The following is a 17,602-nucleotide window of genomic DNA, read 5'->3' on the forward strand; positions in this document are numbered from 1 at the left end:
TCTAGGTTAATATTTTTTTCTTTTGAAATGTGAAGAATTTATTCGTATCCTATATGTATCCTATATATGAATAGACTACAAACCAAAAGGCTTCAAAGAAATTTTTTCTACAAAGTTTCTATCATTTATCATTTCTACAATATTTCTATGAATCAAAGAGGCCTAAACATTTTTCATACATCAACCCTTGACACGCCACATCACCCAGCTGGCTAGCAGCCACCCGGTACATGACACTTGACACACACACCAGCCGGCTGAGGCGCTGAGCCAGTCACCGCGGTGCGAGCGCCCAGTCCCGGCCGCCGCCAGCGCTCGATGCTGACCGCCGCGTGCAAGTTCCGCAACAAATCCGGCCTCGCCAGCACCACCCGTGTTATGTCCTTCTTCCTCTCCACCTCCGCCACCGTCACTCCGCTCTGCCCTCCTCCGTCCCCATACCCTAGCCCCCACTTCCGCCTCCCTTACTTGCCCCGCCGCGGTCTCGCCTTCCTCGCCGCCGCTGCGTCGCCGCGGACCCTGCCCCCCACGCCCAGGCAGGCCATGGCGTCGCTGGCGACGTCGACGGCGGCCGCCGCCGCCGCGGAGGTGACGCACCTCTCGCAGCGCGATGCCGCGGATATCGACGAGCAACTCATGGGCCCCCTCGGTTTCAGCGTCGACCAGCTCATGGTAAGTGGCGGGGAACAGCGGCCCCTCTCTCTCCTTTCACCTGTGGCCCCGCGGTTGTGGGGTGGGGGCCCTCTGGCGCTGACTGCTTGATTTGATCTGGGCTTGCTTCCGTGCAGGAGCTCGCTGGGCTAAGCGTCGCTACGGCCGTCGCGGAGGTATAAGACACCTGACTTTCTGTGCTGCTCTTGAACTGTATTGCCATGTTGGCTTGTTGTTCTGGTTGCCGTGCTAATTACATACCAGTTAGCTGGTTAATTGTCTAGCACTAGACCGTCTAGACTATGCAGCAGCAGCAGCTTGCTGTTGTTGCGAAATGATAGAAAGATGTCGCCATTAAAGCACTCAAGAGCAGACCACTACAAAGAAAATGACTGGGCGATACAGTACTGTGGTCTCTTGATAGTTGTGAACTCCCACTAACTAGTTGAAAAGATAGGAACTGATCAGACATAGAAGGTATTACTAATGTTCTACGTGAGCTATCATCTATGTCCTTGATCATGTTTCTCTTTTCAGGCCCCTTCTTTCTTTGTTAGTTGTTCTTTCTGTTTAGTGAAATTTTTCATTATCAACACAGGTTTATAAGTTGAGTGAACATACAAGGGTTCTTATCATCTGTGGTCCGGGAAATAATGGTGGTGATGGTCTGGTTGCTGCTCGGCATCTTTATCATTTTGGATACAAGCCCTTTGTTTGTTATCCAAAACGTACGGCAAAACCTCTGTATTCTGGTCTTGTTACTCAGGTAATCTTTGATGGACTCCATGATTTTCTTGGTGTGCCATACGATACCCTTTTCCACTATTATTCTTTTAATTATCTTTTATGTTCTAGCTTGAATCGCTGGCTATCCCGTTTGTGCCTGTTGAAGACCTACCTCAGGATTTATCAGGGCAGTATGACATTGTTATTGATGCGATGTTTGGTTTCTCATTTCATGGTATGTGTGATTTTTATATCCTGTTTAGTGTTTTACCTTTTGTGTTGTTCTGATCTGCGACCACTGATTTTATGTAAAGCTCATGTCAGATATTTTATCATTTACATGTTTCCCTTGTTTTGTTCCATGTGAATATTCTATGCCATATGATTTTTAAAGTAGTTCATATGTTCTCATTGAAATAATGTTGTTGTTGTCCCTGTATCAGCAGTAGTTGAGGAGCTGAATGTATGCATAACACATAGGTTGTACAAGTCAGAATTATTTTATGCATAATCTAATCAAAACAACGGTTGAGCTCCAAGCATAAACAACAATGATTTTCAGGAAAGTGTTAGCAGCTTTTTGGGTAAATTGAATTTGATCATACTCATACATCACATGATTATTCAGTAAACACATGGGGTTACTGTTCCGGTATCAAGTGGTATTTTGGAATATAGGTATACAGAAGGGTGCTGGGAGCAAGTAGCTTATTTTAATGCAGAATCTTATAAAAGAAAGAATGATCTGTAATCTGTTAATTAAGAAAGTACTGCTACCATTTGAAGTGTGAACTGAATGGAATTGCACTAACAGGCTATGTGATTGTTTTCCTCAGTTATACGATATATTCTCCATCATTCTTACTTAAGATTTTGTTTTTGGAAACTATTGTTCAGGAGCACCCCGGCCACCCTTTGATGATCTTATCCAAATGCTTGTTTCATTGAGTGTTATTGGTGATTCAGCGAAAAGACCGCCAATTGTTTCTGTTGATATCCCTTCTGGGTGGCATGTAGAGGAGGGAGATGTCAGTGGAGGAGGAATTAAGCCTGATATGCTGGTTAGCATCTATTGAAAGATTTTTTGACGAATTCATGCATCAACATTATAGATAACCATTTAACCATGACAATTTTTAGTTCTCAAGTTATTGCGGAATGTCCAGGTATCATTGACCGCACCAAAGCTCTGTGCCAAAAAATTTACTGGACCCCACCATTTCCTAGGGGGTAGGTTTGTTCCGCCTCCCATTTCGAGCAAATATGGGCTTGAACTTCCTCCATATCCTGGAACCTCCATGTGTGTGAGAATTGGAAAAGTGCCGTCAGTTGACATTTCATCTCTCAGGGAGAATTATATTTCCCCGGAACTTCTTGAGACTCAAGTGATGCCTAATCCGTTCGACCAGGTACGATTAACTTGAGTAATTCCAGAAATCCTAAGCCAATTTTTCAATAATATCATATTCCGATGACTGTTTCTTTGCTGTAGTTTCGTACTTGGTTTGATGAAGCAGTTACTGCTGGCCTGCGCGAACCTAATGCCATGGCTTTAACAACTGTCAATAAAGCGGGAAAGCCGTATGGTTCTCTTTCCTTAATGTTCCTTTCAGCTTGCAAAACTGGTTACTAATAACGATAATTTTCTTTGTCGTTAATTTATGGACAGTTCTTCAAGAATGGTTCTTTTAAAAGGCGTTGATAAGCAGGGATTCGTTTGGTACGTTAAAAATCACCATTTTAAACAATTATCCATCCATTCCAATGAACCTCCTAAAAATTTGTTCCTCATGCCTTCATTGGGTCTTGTGCAGGTACACAAATTACGGTAGCCAAAAAGCACATGATTTATCGGAAAATTCAAATGCGGCACTTCTTTTCTACTGGAATGAGATGAACCGACAGGTGATTTTACCAACCGCATGCGCTACTATTATAGGATAATTTTTATTGCCTGCAGTAGCAAGAAGGTGAAATCAACACAATGGTAGTCATTTACAAAAGTATACTGTGCTTGCTGTCTGATATGTGAAATATGGTTTCACCTCTTTCAGCATAATCTGGTTTTGCATTTATTTGTAAGCTGATCTGTTAAGCAATCCTCTTTTTTTTATGTATGTTCTTCTTTTCTGATCTTTTCTCAAATCCGACATTCTTCATTATTCTACCATGTATTTAATTATTAGACTAGGTCTCATTTCATGTTTCATCTGATTTTTGGTACCAGTTATAAGTGAGAACAATGAAAGTTGATGCATCTGGTGTATTCGTTTAACACGGAGTAAGGAATGAACTCATGAGGCATGTTTGGTATATTTTTATGCAACATAGTTTTCAAACCAGGCAAGAGATTTACCAAATAGATTTTCAGTGTGGTTTAATAAATTAATGTGAAACAACTTTTGTTCAGTATGTGTTGAAATATAATGGGTCTTCAAGGCAAATAAAGCATATGTTGGTTTGCTCGGTAATTTCAGTTTGGTGTTGGTACTTTACATTTTTTTCGTTTTTAAAACCAAATACCATGCTGAATTCCTATTTACCGCATATTTTTGTAAATTCAGTCAGGCGCTCAGTTCTTTCTTATTTTTAGCGCTCTAGTGGAACGATTTGTTTCAAACTGACTGAGAAAACAGTGTATATGTTAGCGGCTAGGGTTCTGCCCGGTCTTGGCCGGAGACAGTAGGGAAAGGAGGGGGAAGGGCGAGGGCCTGAGCGCGGCGGCCGGCGGCGAGGCGCCGTCCTGGCACGGTGCGGCGGCGGCGAGAGGAGGCGGCTAGGGTTTAGGGTTTCCGGCTCCTCTGGGAGCCGGGCAATAGAAATAGTCTTATTGCTTCATTCTCAAAGTAGTCTTACAGCTCGTATATATAACCATAATCTGAAAATAAAACTAAGATAACTTGCGGGCCTAAGCCTGCCTGTTGGGCCTCCTGCGGCCATAGACCTGGCCGGTCATAACATCTCTCCCCGCCTGCGCAAACAGCTCGTCCTCGAGCTGAAAGTCGGGGTAGTGCTGGCGGAACTCCTCGCGCTGCTCCCAAGTAGCGTCCTCCTCTGGTAGTCCAGTCCACCGGATCAACACGTACCAGGAGCCTCGGCGCAGCTGAGCCTTCAACGCCTTCTCTGGCTCAGGAAGGAGACGCCCGTCCGTGATCGGTGGAAGGGCCGGCGGTGCCGCGGGTGGCTCGCCGCGGAATGGCTTGAGCAGCCCGACATGGAAGACATCATGGATCCGCGCGCCTGCCGGAAGCTGCAGACGGTAAGCCACTTTCCCAATGCGTTCCGGGATCGCAAAGGGACTGGCATAGCGAGGACCGAGCTTCCTCGCGCGTGGGTCCAAGGACTGCGTAGAGCGGTGAAGTAGACGCAGCCAGACCCAATCACCCACCGCGTACTCCGCCTCGCGATGGTGGCCATCATAGTAACGTTTGGCCAACTGTTGGGCCTGCAGGAGTCGTTGCTGGACCTCCGCGAGCATCTCATCACGGCTCCTCAGAAGAGCCCCGGCTACCTCGGTCCGTGCCGAGGCCAGATCAACCGGAAGGATCGGCGGGGGTGGCCGGCCATACACCACCTCAAAGGGCGTAGCACGGAGGGCGGAGTGATAAGAGGTGTTGTAGCAGTACTCCGCCCACGAAAGCCAGTCCACCCATGCGCGAGGGTGATCACCTGTAACACAACGCAAATACATGGCAATCACCTTGTTAACGATCTCAGACTGGCCGTCCGTCTGAGGGTGAAAGGCGGTACTCAGGCGTAGCTTCACGCCCGCCAGCCGAAAAAGGTCACGCCACACGTGTCCCGTGAACACGGGGTCCCGATCACTGATGATCGAAGAAGGGAACCCGTGGAGACGGACAATGCCATCGAAGAAGGCCCGTGCGACAGATGCCGCTGAATATGGATGGCCAAGCGTGATGAAATGAGCATACTTGGAGAAGGGGTCGACCACCGTGAGAATGACGGACTTGCCGCCCACCTTGGGGAGGCCCTCGATGAAGTCCATGGAGATGTCCGCCCAAACCTGAGATGGAACCTCCAAGGGCTGAAGCATGCCAGCCGGCCGTAGAGTCTCCGTCTTGTTGCGCTGGCACGTCACACACGACCGTACCCAGTCACGGACCAGGGCACGATCACCGGGAATGTAGAAGTCGGCGTGGAGACGATGGAGCGTCTTCTGCACTCCCTCATGGCCCGCCGAGTGAGCGAGGCGCAGCACCTGCTGGCGAAGATCGTCGTGCACCAGAACGAAGACCCGACGCCCATGGAGAAGCAGGCCATCGGCGAGGCGCCACGGCTCCTCCAGCTCTCCTGCCGCCAGCTGCTGCTGCAGGAGGAGGGAGTCGGCCGCAGTAGCGGTCGCCCGGCGGATGTCGGCGTAGAGGGCGAAGGAGGGCCCGATGATGATGCAGAAGGCCGCCCCCTCCGCCGCATCGTCGTCCACATCGGCGTTACGCCGAGACAGGGCGTCCGCGACGGTGTTAAGGCGACCCGGCCGGTACTCGACGGTGAAGTCAAACCAAAGAGTTTACTGATCCATTGGTGCCGGGGCACCGTCGAGAGCCTCTGATCCAGCATGAACTTGAGGCTGTAATGGTCCGTGCGGATCCGGAAAGAGCGACCCCAAAGATAGGGCCGCCAATGGCGTACTGCCTGCACCAACCCAATGAGCTCACGCTCATACGCCGCCAACTTGAGATGGCGTGCGGCAAAGGGGCGGCTGAAGAAAGCGAGGGGTCCCTCGCCCTACACCAGGGCGAGGGAGTGGCCATGACCGGAAGCGTCGCAGTCGATGGTGAAGGGGAGGTCGAAATCCGGCATCTGCAGTACGGGTCCCGTCGTGAGGGCCCCCTTGAGGGCCTCGAATGCTGAAGTGGCCTCCGCATCCCAAGAGAAGGCGTCACGATGGAGGAGACGCGTGAGCGGGGCCGCGATGAGGCCAAATTCCCGGATGAACTTTCGGTAGTACCCCGCGAGGCCAAGGAACCCGCGAAGAGCCCGCGAAGACTGCGGGATCGGCCAGGCGGCGACGGCCGCCACCTTGTCGGCGTCCATGCCCACTCCCTCGGCCGAGATGACGTGGCCGAGGTAAGCGGCCGAAGGTGTCCCGAACGAGCACTTCGAGCGCTTAAGATGAAGATGATGCGCCCGAAGCTCGTTGAAGACGATGGCCACATGCTGGAGGTGCTCTGCCCAAGAGGTGCTGTAGATAAGGATGTCATCAAAGAAAACGAGCACAAACCGACGTAAGTAGGGCCGGAGGACATCGTTCATCAAGGCCTGAAATGTCGCCGGGGCGTTGGAGAGGCCAAAGGGCATCACCAAGAACTCGAAGTGGCCGTGATGAGTCCGAAACGCCGTCTTGGCGATGTCGTCTGGATGCATGCGCACCTGATGATACCCCGACCGGAGGTCCAGCTTGGTGAAGAAGCGCGCCCCGTGCAGCTCGTCGAGAAGCTCATCGACAACCGGAATAGGAAACTTGTCCTTCAATGTGAGAGCATTAAGGGCGCGGTAGTCGATGCAGAAACGCCACGTGCCATCCGACTTACGAACGAGGAGGACCGGTGCTGTAAACGGGGACGTGGAGATGCGGATGATGCCGGCGGCAAGCATGAGTGCACACTGCCGCTCCAACTCGTCCTTCTGCAGCTGTGGATACCGGTAAGGCCGTACGGCCACAGGGGTCGATCCCGGAAGGAGGTGAATACGGTGGTCGTAGATCCGGGCCGGTGGCAGACCCTGTGGCTCCTCAAAGAGATCCCGGTGCTGCTGCAGGAGCCCGTCCAAGAGCGGATGCTCGGCCTCCGTGGTCGTCGCGGCCAGCTGAAGAGGGGGTGCGGGTGCGGCCCCCCTAATGCCCTCCCACCGAATGCGACGACCCAAACGCCAGAAGGTCATCGTCAGCGCGTCGAAGTCCCAAAGAATAGGACCCAACGTGCGCAAGAAGTCGACGCCGAGGATGAAGTCGAAGCAGCCCAAATCGATGCCGGCGCAGGTGATGGTGAAGTGCTCGTCGCCGATAGTGATGGGCACGTCGCGGGCGAGCCTGTGGCAGCGTAGACGGTCGCCATTAGCGACAGTGACCCGCAACTGCTCCCCTCCGGTCGGCTGGAGCGCAAGACACCGCATGGTGGCCTCCGGCAGGAAATTATGCGTGGAACCTGTGTCCAGGAGGGCCACCAGGCGCTCGCCATGGATCATGACCGGTAAAAGCATCGTCCGTTCATCACAGATTCCGGCCAGCGCGTGAAGGGACACCACGAGGGCGGTAGCCGGGGCCGGTGCGGGTGCCGCTGCGGGCTCCGCAAGAGTCGGGGCGCCGAGGTCAGCCTCCGGGGTGTCATCCTCGGTCTCGTCCGTCGTCTCCAGGTAGAAGAGGCGCGGGCAAACATGGCCCGGCGCATAGGGCGCCTCGCAGTTGAAGCACAGGCCCAAGCGCCTGCGTTCCAGCTGCTCCGCCTGAGTGAGGCGCCGGAACGGCCGCGTCGGGGCCGGGGTAGCGGCCGGGGTGGTGGTAGAAGATGCCGGCGCTGCCGGAGGCGGCCGGGGAGGCGGACGGCCCCCACGTGGCGCGGATGGCCGCGTCGATGTCAAAGCCTGGGCACGCTGCTCGAACGCCCGCGCATAGTACATGGCCATCTGAAGGTCTTGTGGTCCCTTCATCTCGACGTCCACGCGGATGTGGTTGGGAAGGCCGCCGACGAAGAGCTCTGCCCGCTGTAAGGCCGTCACACCCGACGTGTGGCACGCTAGCGCCTGGAAGCGGTCGGCGAAATCCTGCACCGTGGAGGTGAACGGTAGGCGGCCCAACTCGGCCAAGCGGCTCCCGCGTACCGGTGGTCTGAACCGAAGAAGACATAGCTCGCGGAAGCAATCCCACGGTGGCATGCCGCCCTCGTCCTGCTCGAGGGCGTAGTACCATGTTTGGGCGGCCCCGCGGAAATGGTAGGAAGCCAGCCACGTGCGCTCGGATGCGGGCGTGCGCTGTCCACGGAAGAACTGGTCACATTGGTTGAGCCAGTTAAGCGGGTCGTCCGAACCGTCGTACGTGGCGAAGTCGATTTTTGCGAACCGGGGCGGTTGCTGGTGTGGCGCGCCCGGGCCCACTGCCTCGGCGGTACGGAAGGCTGATGGCGGCTCCCGGTCCAGGGTGGAAGGCCCGGCGTAGTGCCCTGTGACGCCCGACGCCTCGGGCTGCCACTGGACCCCTGACGGCGGCCGGGCCTCCGTGGGAGCCGACGGCGGCCCGTGGAGCCAGTCGGGAAGCGGCGATGGTGACGAAGGGAAGCGGACCTCCTGGATCGGAAGGCCGCTCGGCGAGGACCCGCCCGGGCCAGGGTTGGGCGGTGGCGGTGGTGGAACTGGCACCGTGGCCGCCGGAAGGGACGGCGTGGTGGAGGGTGGCGCGGACGGCGGGGTCTAGGTCGGCCACTGCGGTCCCTGGACGGTGGCGGGCGGCGCGGTTGGCACCGAGAACGGCGTCGGCCACTGAGGCCAAGGCGGCGTCGAAGCCGCCGGGGCGGGAAGCGCCGGGTAGCCGCCGGTGAGGGCCGCCGGTACTGAGTACCACGGCAGCGCCTGCTGTCCCGCGGCCGCGGCCTGATGCAGCGGTGGAGACGGTCCATACGGGCTGGCCAAGTAGAGGCGAATGCCCTGGGCTGCCACGACTAGGTCATTGAGCACGCCGGCCATAGCCTCCGGTGTGAATTGCGGCGGCGCTGGGGAAGGCGGCGGCGATGGTTGCTGGATGGGGAGGTGCGGCTGGCCCTGGCCCGGCGTGGTGCCGGGGGCGGAGGTGGTGGAGGAATCGGTGGCAGCGGCGGTGGGGGAGGCGTGGGGGAGCGGCGGCGGCGGTGGTGGGTTTGGCGGGGAAGACATGGTCGAAACCCGGGTACCTGATACCAAGGTGTTAGCGGCTAGGGTTCTGCCCGGTCTTGGCCGGAGACAGTAGGGAAAGGAGGGGGAAGGGCGAGGGCCTGAGCGCGGCGGCCCGCCGTCCTGGCGCGGTGCGGCGGCGGCGAGAGAAGGAGGCGGCTAGGGTTTAGGGTTTCCAGCTCCTCTGGGAACCGGGCAATAGAAATAGTCTTATTGCTTCATTCTCAAAATAGTCTTACAGCTCGTATATATAACCATAATCTGAAAATGAAACTAAGATAACTTGCGGGCCTAAGCCTGCCTGTTGGGCCTCCTGCGGCCATAGACCTGGCCGGTCATAACAGTATACTAAAAGTGCTCTTGTTGGCTGATGCTGACCTTTATCGTTTCATAGGTTAGAGTAGAAGGGTCGGTTCAGAAGGTCTCAGAAGAAGAATCTGAGAAGTATTTCCACAGCCGCCCACGTGGAAGTCAGCTTGGTGCAATTGTTAGCAAGCAGGTATTTTTGTTCTAGTTTATGTTTGTCGCAGCATGCTCCAAAGCAAAATTCAGTATTAACTATGCTATTTCTAGAGCACTGTCATTTCTGGAAGAGAAGTTCTCCAACAAGCGTACAAGGAATTGGAGCAAAAATATTCTGACGGGTGAGTCAGTATGACAGCTGCACCCATGTTTGGTCTCGATTGCATGTTTCTGTAAGCATCCTTGGGTGTTTTAAAGATAGCTAGGGGATTGGGGAGTAAAACATAGATTATTGATGACGAACAAGGGAGGAGAGATCGATAAATTATTCTTGTTGGTTAACTTAGATTGACTAATACAAGCGTGTGCCCCCATATATAGATGGAAAAAATACTTGACCCTCAAGAAAGGATTTCCCTAACTCTATCTATAGTTTCCTATTCAAATAATATGCTGTACAGAAATAGCATCTGTGAGAGCTGCAGCTGATTCGATCAAAGAACGTGCTACTTTGATGAAAAGCCGGTCTTTTTGTCATCCATGCCATTTCTTTTTTTATTGACACGAACAATTCACCCTAGCTGCTTTGTTCCCAAGCAGTTTATCTACTTTACCACATCAATGGTAACTGCGACACCAGTTTAATACTCCTAGATCCAAGGACAGGGCAACACTGCCATAAACCCAGTTTCGTGAACAGTTGTCAAAGTGCTAAAATTTATTTGGGGTGTACTCAACAACCTTAATATGTTGCTCCCACTAATATATCTGCATCTTCATATTGCATTATTTGTGAATACAACATCATGAAAAGCATGCACTGCAACGGTCTCTGTTGGAGCTTCAGCACATTATGTTGTCAAGTACACCCCTATATCTGGAGCAACAGAAATGGATTCTTTTACTCCTGTTCTACCTCTGGAGAGAGGGAGATGGAGACTACAGCTCAAAGGCTCCATAGCTACTATGTCGGTATTAGTGGGGCATTGGCATGAATCACTTATGCCCTATCTGTGATTAGATATGCTTGTTAACTGCAGTTAGGGCATCTACAATGCGGGACGCCTTTGTAGACGCTTAGAGATAGAGGAAATAAATATCTTAAAATAAAAAATCATCTAAGCATCCTCCCTTTCAACGCAAGATGCCAATCGCAGGCGGTAATCACAGACTGGTAACAACTTTCGGTAGTCTATTTGTACGGGGCAAATAGCCAAGCGCCTGATGCATCTTTTGGCACCGATGCCAGACATGACGTCGGGATTTGGGGCTCAAGTGCTGATCGGCTGGGAAAGAAATCCTAGCACCTTGCGCTAGGGTCGAGCGTTGAAGATGCCCTTAGTGTGTCGGTCTAAGCTGCTAAAGTGTAACAATCTTTAGTTAACTGCTGCATGTTGATCCTGAATTTTGGCTTCTTCTTTTAACCCCATTGCCGTTTTCTTGTTCTGCAGTAGCTTCATCCCAAAACCCGATTACTGGGGTGGCTACAGGTTGACACCAAATCTTTTTGAGTTCTGGCAAGGCCAGCAGTCTCGTCTGCATGACCGGTATGTTCTGTACATTTGTCATTTGATTATCAATTTTGATTTTGTCAAAAACCCTTGTTTGAATATCTGTGAACATGTCAATGTAGTTTTGAACACAATACTTTTTTATATAAACAGGCTACAGTATTCACAGCGAGAATTAGGTGGGAGTACAGAATGGCACATCCAAAGGTTGTCCCCTTGATCAGTAACCTCCTTAAAGCTCTCGCCTCTTGGTAATAAAAGGGGGTGTCGTTTTGGCACCTGCGCACACTTGCTCCTGGCACCTAATGGACTGCAATTTCTTGATTGGAGATGTGTGCTAGATGTATTTTCGTGATATATATGTGAATGCAGAAAAGCAAGGTGTATAAGCCAATCTAATGCAGCGGACACAAACTCGCGAGGCAGGCTGTGAAGATTGCTGTTATGTTGCTCGTTTGTTTGACGGCTGGCGGTACTCCGAACTCACATGGGCCATCGGCCCAGGATGTAGCAACCCTTATGTTCCATGGTTTCCAGCCTGTAACCGAGGGCTCTCTTCACATTGGATACTTCTCATGTGCTACTATTTCTTAGTGTCTCGACTCTTTTCACATAAATGAATTGGTGAAAGTCTGAACTTGCTGACAAATCTGTAGAGTCCATTTTTCTTGTATTGACGACCGAGCCCATCAGAGTTGCGTGTTGACAAATTACATGGTATTTTCCTCTCAAATAAATTACATGGTATATTAACTGTACATGGTTTAAAACTTGTATTGGTACATGGTTCAAAAGTTAGTATTAGTTGATTGAGACACCTTTGATGCATTGGGCACAAAACAGAGTACTCCGAGTTACAATGTAAACTGTGAGTTCCATGCTTGTTGCTTTGATTGATTTTGACTAATTAGCTAGTCAGTGGTAATGCTATTACTGCTTTCACACGCATTTAGCAGGCCCTTGATAGCTCATGAGTGAATTAACATTTCTGATGTGTACAGCCATATAGTGGGTACTAAATCTGAATCTGAACATCATTGCACTGAGGATCTTGTGTCTACTGAGAATGTTTGTACGCTACAGTTTCGATGGATTTGGTGATCATGAATTGGGGACTGGAAACATCGTATGCGTCATAGCAATGTACACGTACGGATGCAGCTGTTGTTTAGTTGTGCTGGAGTTCTCTGGTAGGCTCTCCGGCGGCCTAGGTGGAGAAGGCGACGAGGGAGGCCTACATGGCTTCTTTGAAGCTCCCTATCTCCAACATCTGCGCCCTCGCCGCCGTGCCTCCACAAACCTCTTCGTTCGACACCACTGGCCTAGTGTTCATTCGCTCCCCATAGAAACCGGCGATGACTCCCTTGGCTTCCTCAGAAAACCGGTTGCCACTGTTTGCCCCCCAAACAGAAACTGATCGACAGACCGCAGTGCCTCCCTTCTATTTATTTTGAAGATTTAAAAAAAGAAATGTTGGTGAATTCAAAAAAGGATCATGATTTGAAAATGTTTGTGAATTTAAAAAAATATTCACATAATCAGAATTGCTTCTGCATTACTAGTTAGTTAGTTGCAGCACATTGCTTGATTTGTCCTTAGGAGTGTCTCCCATATGCATAGCATATTCCTTGGTTGTTGATAGTGAGCAACAATGTACCCCTCCTTACAACCATCAGTGTGAATCCTCGTATCTGTTTCGTATCTCACGGGTAAACCGCCCTTCTTCATTTCGTCAACCCATATGCCCATTGCCACATCTTCTAGTTTGAACATCTGCAAGAATGAAGGATGTAGATAACATCTTGTTTAGCTATACAATCTGTCAGCTGGTAGCAGCAGAGAAGATCAAATAATAAGAGGCTAGACCTGTGAAAGGGACTGTAGATTTTTTGTTTACAGGTTTAGAAGGATGGAGTAACGGGGAGGAGTAGTCTTCAACCTAGTGGTGGAGTGGAGCTGTATGTGTGTGAGGAATCACGGCATTTGTAAATGACTGGTGGAGGCTTTCTATGCCTTTCCTTCTTTAATATATGATATGCATATTCGAGAAAAAGAGTTCTTTTTAGAATAGCGAAATTATAGCTTGAGTGTGCCTCTTTCAGCTAGTTTTTCTTTGTTCCAGGAGGGAAATCATAGCTCATTTTTGCTAAATCAATATACCTCTAGGTGACTTGGTTGTGGTTTGGCACTTGACCGGTCGTTTGTAAATTAGTTTTCATCTAGCATGTACTTCGTATATCACAGAGCCATAGGTTACACTTCTGCCTAAACAGAGATACCTTCAGACGACTTGTTTTATACCAAATGTTGATTGTCTTTGCAATGTCTTCTGAAACCACATATCCTGGTCCATGAGCCCATGGTGGGTATCTCTCTTCAGGCCATTCCTACAGAAGCAGAATACATCAGAAATCTTGGGACCCATGTTTATGGCAGCGAACCTTTCTACGTGGGGACATTACCTCCGGGCTTATGTACCACTTGCTTTCACTATTTCTGTGAGGACCTGAATCTGAATTGATGCGACCATAGAGCAGACCGTTGCTGACATTCAACTGTTTTACCGAGGAGTAGATTTCGTGCACTCGAACAAAAGCATCATCGTCTGTTTTCATCAGATACTTGGCTGACACAGCATTGGTCTGCTCAAATAGAGCACAGTTAGTTAAGCACACAAAAGCAAAAGAAATGGAAAAGCCTAAATTAGTTGTGAGAAGAAGATCAATGTTTTACCCCATAGATGCATATTGCCAGTGTCTTCCATGTAATTAGGCTGTAGTAATCAACAAAGGGCAACACCTGAATGTCACCATATTTGCGTGCCTCGTTCCGGAGTTCCTTATTTACCATCAGGTTTGTATGCTTTTAGTAAACAAAACAATACCAAACGTGTCAGGATTAAGGACTGCCTTAATATGTAAACGGAAGCAGTAAAAGAACACTCTGAAACACTTGACAGTTGATTGAGATAACTATCCTTTAGTATTTTACCAGGCCAACGAAAAATCGGACCGCAACTGTTCCGTTACGCACTGCATCATATTGCATCCACGTCCTTCGAATCGCCATTCTACGCTTGAAGTTGTTTGCTGTTGAGAAGATGCCGATCAGAAGGTCGAGATCTTTGCCGTCTGGAATAGGTGATGACTTCAGCATATCAAGATCGAGGCTATTTTCCAAGTCTTCGGAGGTAGGCAGTCCACTTGCAATGGCACTTGCTAGCTTGAAGTCACCAGAAATCCTTACTTGAGTACCAAACCAAGGTTCGGAGCCCTGATAACAGAAACTCAAACAGTAAGGATTTGAGCAACATCACATTTATCTCATGATCCACACGGGAGAAGATTACCGCTCTGTATGCGAATGAAGTAATATGTTTCCCGTCAACCGTCATATGGATTCCTTCTAGCGCTATCCGGAGAGTTGTGATAGCAAGGTATCCCTGCTTAAAAGGAAAATATGTGTTTGGTTTTCCACCTTGCTTGGGACCAGCGTGATGTGTAGAGTTCTTTATGCTCTTTTCTTCTCTGCCCACCATGGAATTACATCTCTCCAAATCATCCACTGTGAAAGATGTCAGATAAGTGGTGTGAGGCACCACAATAATAACTACTACTAGTAAGCAATTTATAAGCAAGTTTAAAGTACCTTGAGTTGCATTGTTGGAGTGGCCGCTGGGACAACGATCCTCAAAACCCCAGCCATTACTTGCAGTGAAGGCGTTCTGCACTATGACCGGACCTTGAGCAAGTTTATCGCCGGTTAGACGAACACCGTACCGCAACACAATGGGTTCTTCAGGTTCCCCCGGGAGTGCCGTCCCGACAAGATCAATCCAAAAGTTACCAGACAGGCTGCCAGGAGTGCCTATGACAGTTATGGAAGAACCAACGACAAGCCCACACGGTATGTCCATGGTAAAGTGACCGCCCGCTGACTTGGAAGCGTCCATTCTGCGAACTGAGTATGGGCAGAGCCTCCCCTTCTCTATTCCCAGAGAAGTTGCATTTTGAACCGTTGCCATCAAGTTTTCCCATGCGGTTCTTGCATCTTTGATCGCTTTAGTCGCATGGGGAAGGCCAGTGGATACGTTGGTTAGCTGCTTCATATGGTTCCATGTGTTTAGCCAGTGTAGTCTTTCAGTCGAGGAGTTTCTGGGATCCAGGCTGCTTGAATCATCCGCTGGTGATGATACCACCCTTGCAGAGGAATTTCTGGGATCTAGGCTGCTCGAATCATCCGCTGGTGATGATACCACCCTAGTAGAGGAATTACTGGGATCCAGGCTGCTTGAATCATCTGCTGGTAATGATACCACCTGCGCATTCGCCGGATTGGCTGCTGGTGCATCTGCGTCCACTCGGTTGCTGAGCCATGCAAGGGGATTGGCATGGAGAATTTGATAGCGGGATGTTCCTGATATGGGGCTGTTCAATATCAAATGTCGCACGATAAGCGGAGAAAAGAAGGTGATCAGAACTGCGATGCAGAGCTGCTTTGTTGTCCACATCTCCGATCTCACTTTCTATGGAACCGTGGCAATCACGCAGGGCACTGCTGATTTGAATGGAAAACTAACCCTTGCACTTGCAGTCTATCCAGCATAACACCTGTCGATGCAATTGTCGTCACTTCTTTAGCTATAATGGTAAGCATTTTTTCTCTCCTTAGCATGCCACATGCATCATATACAGTGGGAACAAACTATGCCATAGGAACTGAAAACTCTTTTAGTTTTTGGGTTAACTAGACCTCCTTTAGCGAGTGAAGTGTGTGCATATTTATATTATGTAATAAGAATGAAGAAATACTACTACAATTCTATAACCAACATAAACATTGTGCCAAATGAAATAGAGAATATGCATTTGATAACTTTAATCGTGGGACAATGATCATTATGCCTTTTGAAAAGCACTATATTCATGATGTTATTTGTGTGTCTTTCATTAAATCAATGCATCTATTTCACGAGCTAGCTTATAATTTTTGTGCAATAATCAATACATCATACTCATTCCCTACCCAGGACTAGTCGAGTTGGGTTTGGGCATCGCCCATGGGCAAGAAAATGTGCCCATACCCTATCCATATGAGCTGAGTACCCACGGGTACTCATGGCCATGAGTAAATTGCCATCCTTGGATACCAATATAGCGTACATGGAGCAACCTCTCTAGATGGAGTCCAAGGAGCAACAAACCAAGATTCTTGTGGTAAGTTCACAGTGATCAACTTAATCATGCCGACCCTCCGAGTTGTTACGGTGAGGTCAGAAGCTCTCTTTCCCAGATTCGACTTCGTGGGCTTGTCGCAGCCGTAGAGAAGGGGCATCCTTTGGAGCCGTATTCACAGTTGCTGATGGGAATGTTGGGGAAGCATGTGAAGAAAGATCAGGAGGCAACACTTGCTTCAACATTGGAGGCGCCATGTCATGCCCCCCCCCCCCCCTATTTTTTGCTGAGTTTCAAGGGCCTCGTAAGCCCCTGAGTCCTAAAAATTCGTGATAGGAATTAGCGGACGCTATCCATTAGGACATTGGTCTGACCCATATTTTGAAGGCCGGGTCCTTTGGCTCGGCTTCATAAGAAAACTGGGACGAGGGAGCTGGTCACCATCGGCCCACCGGTACAAGCGGGTCTACCCAAATCTAGTTGTCCAAGGTTGTGGGAGATATTAGTGCATGATTGTTATTTTAAACACTAATATATGAAGCACTTATATTCGGGAAGTTTTTATTAGTTAGTGAAACACAATAGTTATGAGAGCACCTTCCACCAAGTCATTTAATGAGCTTTTGACCATGGACACAAGTTGCAAAAAACTTGTCTTGTATTTGTAGAAAATATCAATTTTGAGAAGGGGTCCGTTGGGGAGTAATTGGTTGGAATCTAACTTTGTTACTAAATGATAGCCCACACGTTGTTGCGGAATGTTCTGCAATCTATTTTAATGAGATTTGGTGGTATGAAATATGAATATTTGGAGTAATAATATGATAACCAAAAGTAAAAGTACATATGATTTTTTGTGTTTGAATTTTTACGAGATTCTTTTTTGTGTTTGATTATTGCATAGATAAAATATAAAGACCATAATAGAGTGGAAATTATCATGCATATTTGCATGTTGAAGTGAGCTTTTCCAATGCATTGTTGGCTGTTGAGGTGAGTGTTTTCTCATGCATTTGCATGATGAGGTGGCATGCTTGCATGTTAAAATAAATATATTAGTAGGGGCTTGCTATTTAGATATTGAAGATCAGATTTATGCTTAACAATGTAGACACAAATATGTAGTGTTCATGAGCCCATATATGTACATAATCAAGAGATGTTGGCCATACTTAATCCTTTTATTCCTCCGGAACGTCA

The 17,602-nt window shown here is 49.3% G+C and overlaps 2 protein-coding genes across 3 annotated transcripts; one reads left to right on the forward strand and one right to left on the reverse strand.

Moving 5' to 3' along the window:
* The first annotated feature begins 218 nt into the window (after positions 1-218).
* LOC147965540 (pyridoxin (pyrodoxamine) 5'-phosphate oxidase) lies at positions 219-11,998 on the forward strand. 2 transcript variants are annotated; one of them, XM_087528224.1, is made up of 13 exons: positions 221-672; positions 789-827; positions 1,250-1,417; positions 1,507-1,612; positions 2,275-2,438; positions 2,544-2,786; positions 2,870-2,958; positions 3,047-3,097; positions 3,192-3,282; positions 9,650-9,754; positions 9,829-9,899; positions 11,169-11,264; positions 11,382-11,998. In XM_087528224.1, exons 1-13 carry the CDS (start codon positions 319-321, stop codon positions 11,446-11,448), a joined length of 1,644 nt encoding a protein of 547 aa, XP_087384350.1. In that variant the 5' UTR covers positions 221-318; the 3' UTR covers positions 11,449-11,998. The 2 variants fall into 2 exon arrangements, with proteins under 2 accessions (XP_087384349.1, XP_087384350.1); XM_087528223.1 differs by having other exon boundaries at positions 219-672; positions 11,169-11,998.
* Positions 11,999-12,037: 39 nt separating this feature from the next.
* Positions 12,038-15,834, reverse strand: LOC147965541 (beta-1,3-galactosyltransferase GALT1-like). The gene is made up of 7 exons (XM_087528225.1): positions 14,877-15,834; positions 14,578-14,792; positions 14,220-14,501; positions 13,962-14,090; positions 13,691-13,870; positions 13,508-13,615; positions 12,038-13,001 (listed from the first exon to the last, which is right to left on the reverse strand). The coding sequence occupies exons 1-7, from the start codon at positions 15,736-15,738 to the stop codon at positions 12,795-12,797; spliced, it is 1,983 nt and encodes a 660-aa protein (XP_087384351.1). The 5' UTR covers positions 15,739-15,834; the 3' UTR covers positions 12,038-12,794.
* Between the last annotated feature and the right edge of the window lie 1,768 nt (positions 15,835-17,602).

The sequence above is a fragment of the Triticum urartu genome, chromosome 6A (assembly GCF_056163025.1).
Source record: "Triticum urartu cultivar PI428250 chromosome 6A, HENAU_Tu73, whole genome shotgun sequence".
In the NCBI taxonomy this organism is placed as follows: domain Eukaryota; kingdom Viridiplantae; phylum Streptophyta; class Magnoliopsida; order Poales; family Poaceae; genus Triticum; species Triticum urartu.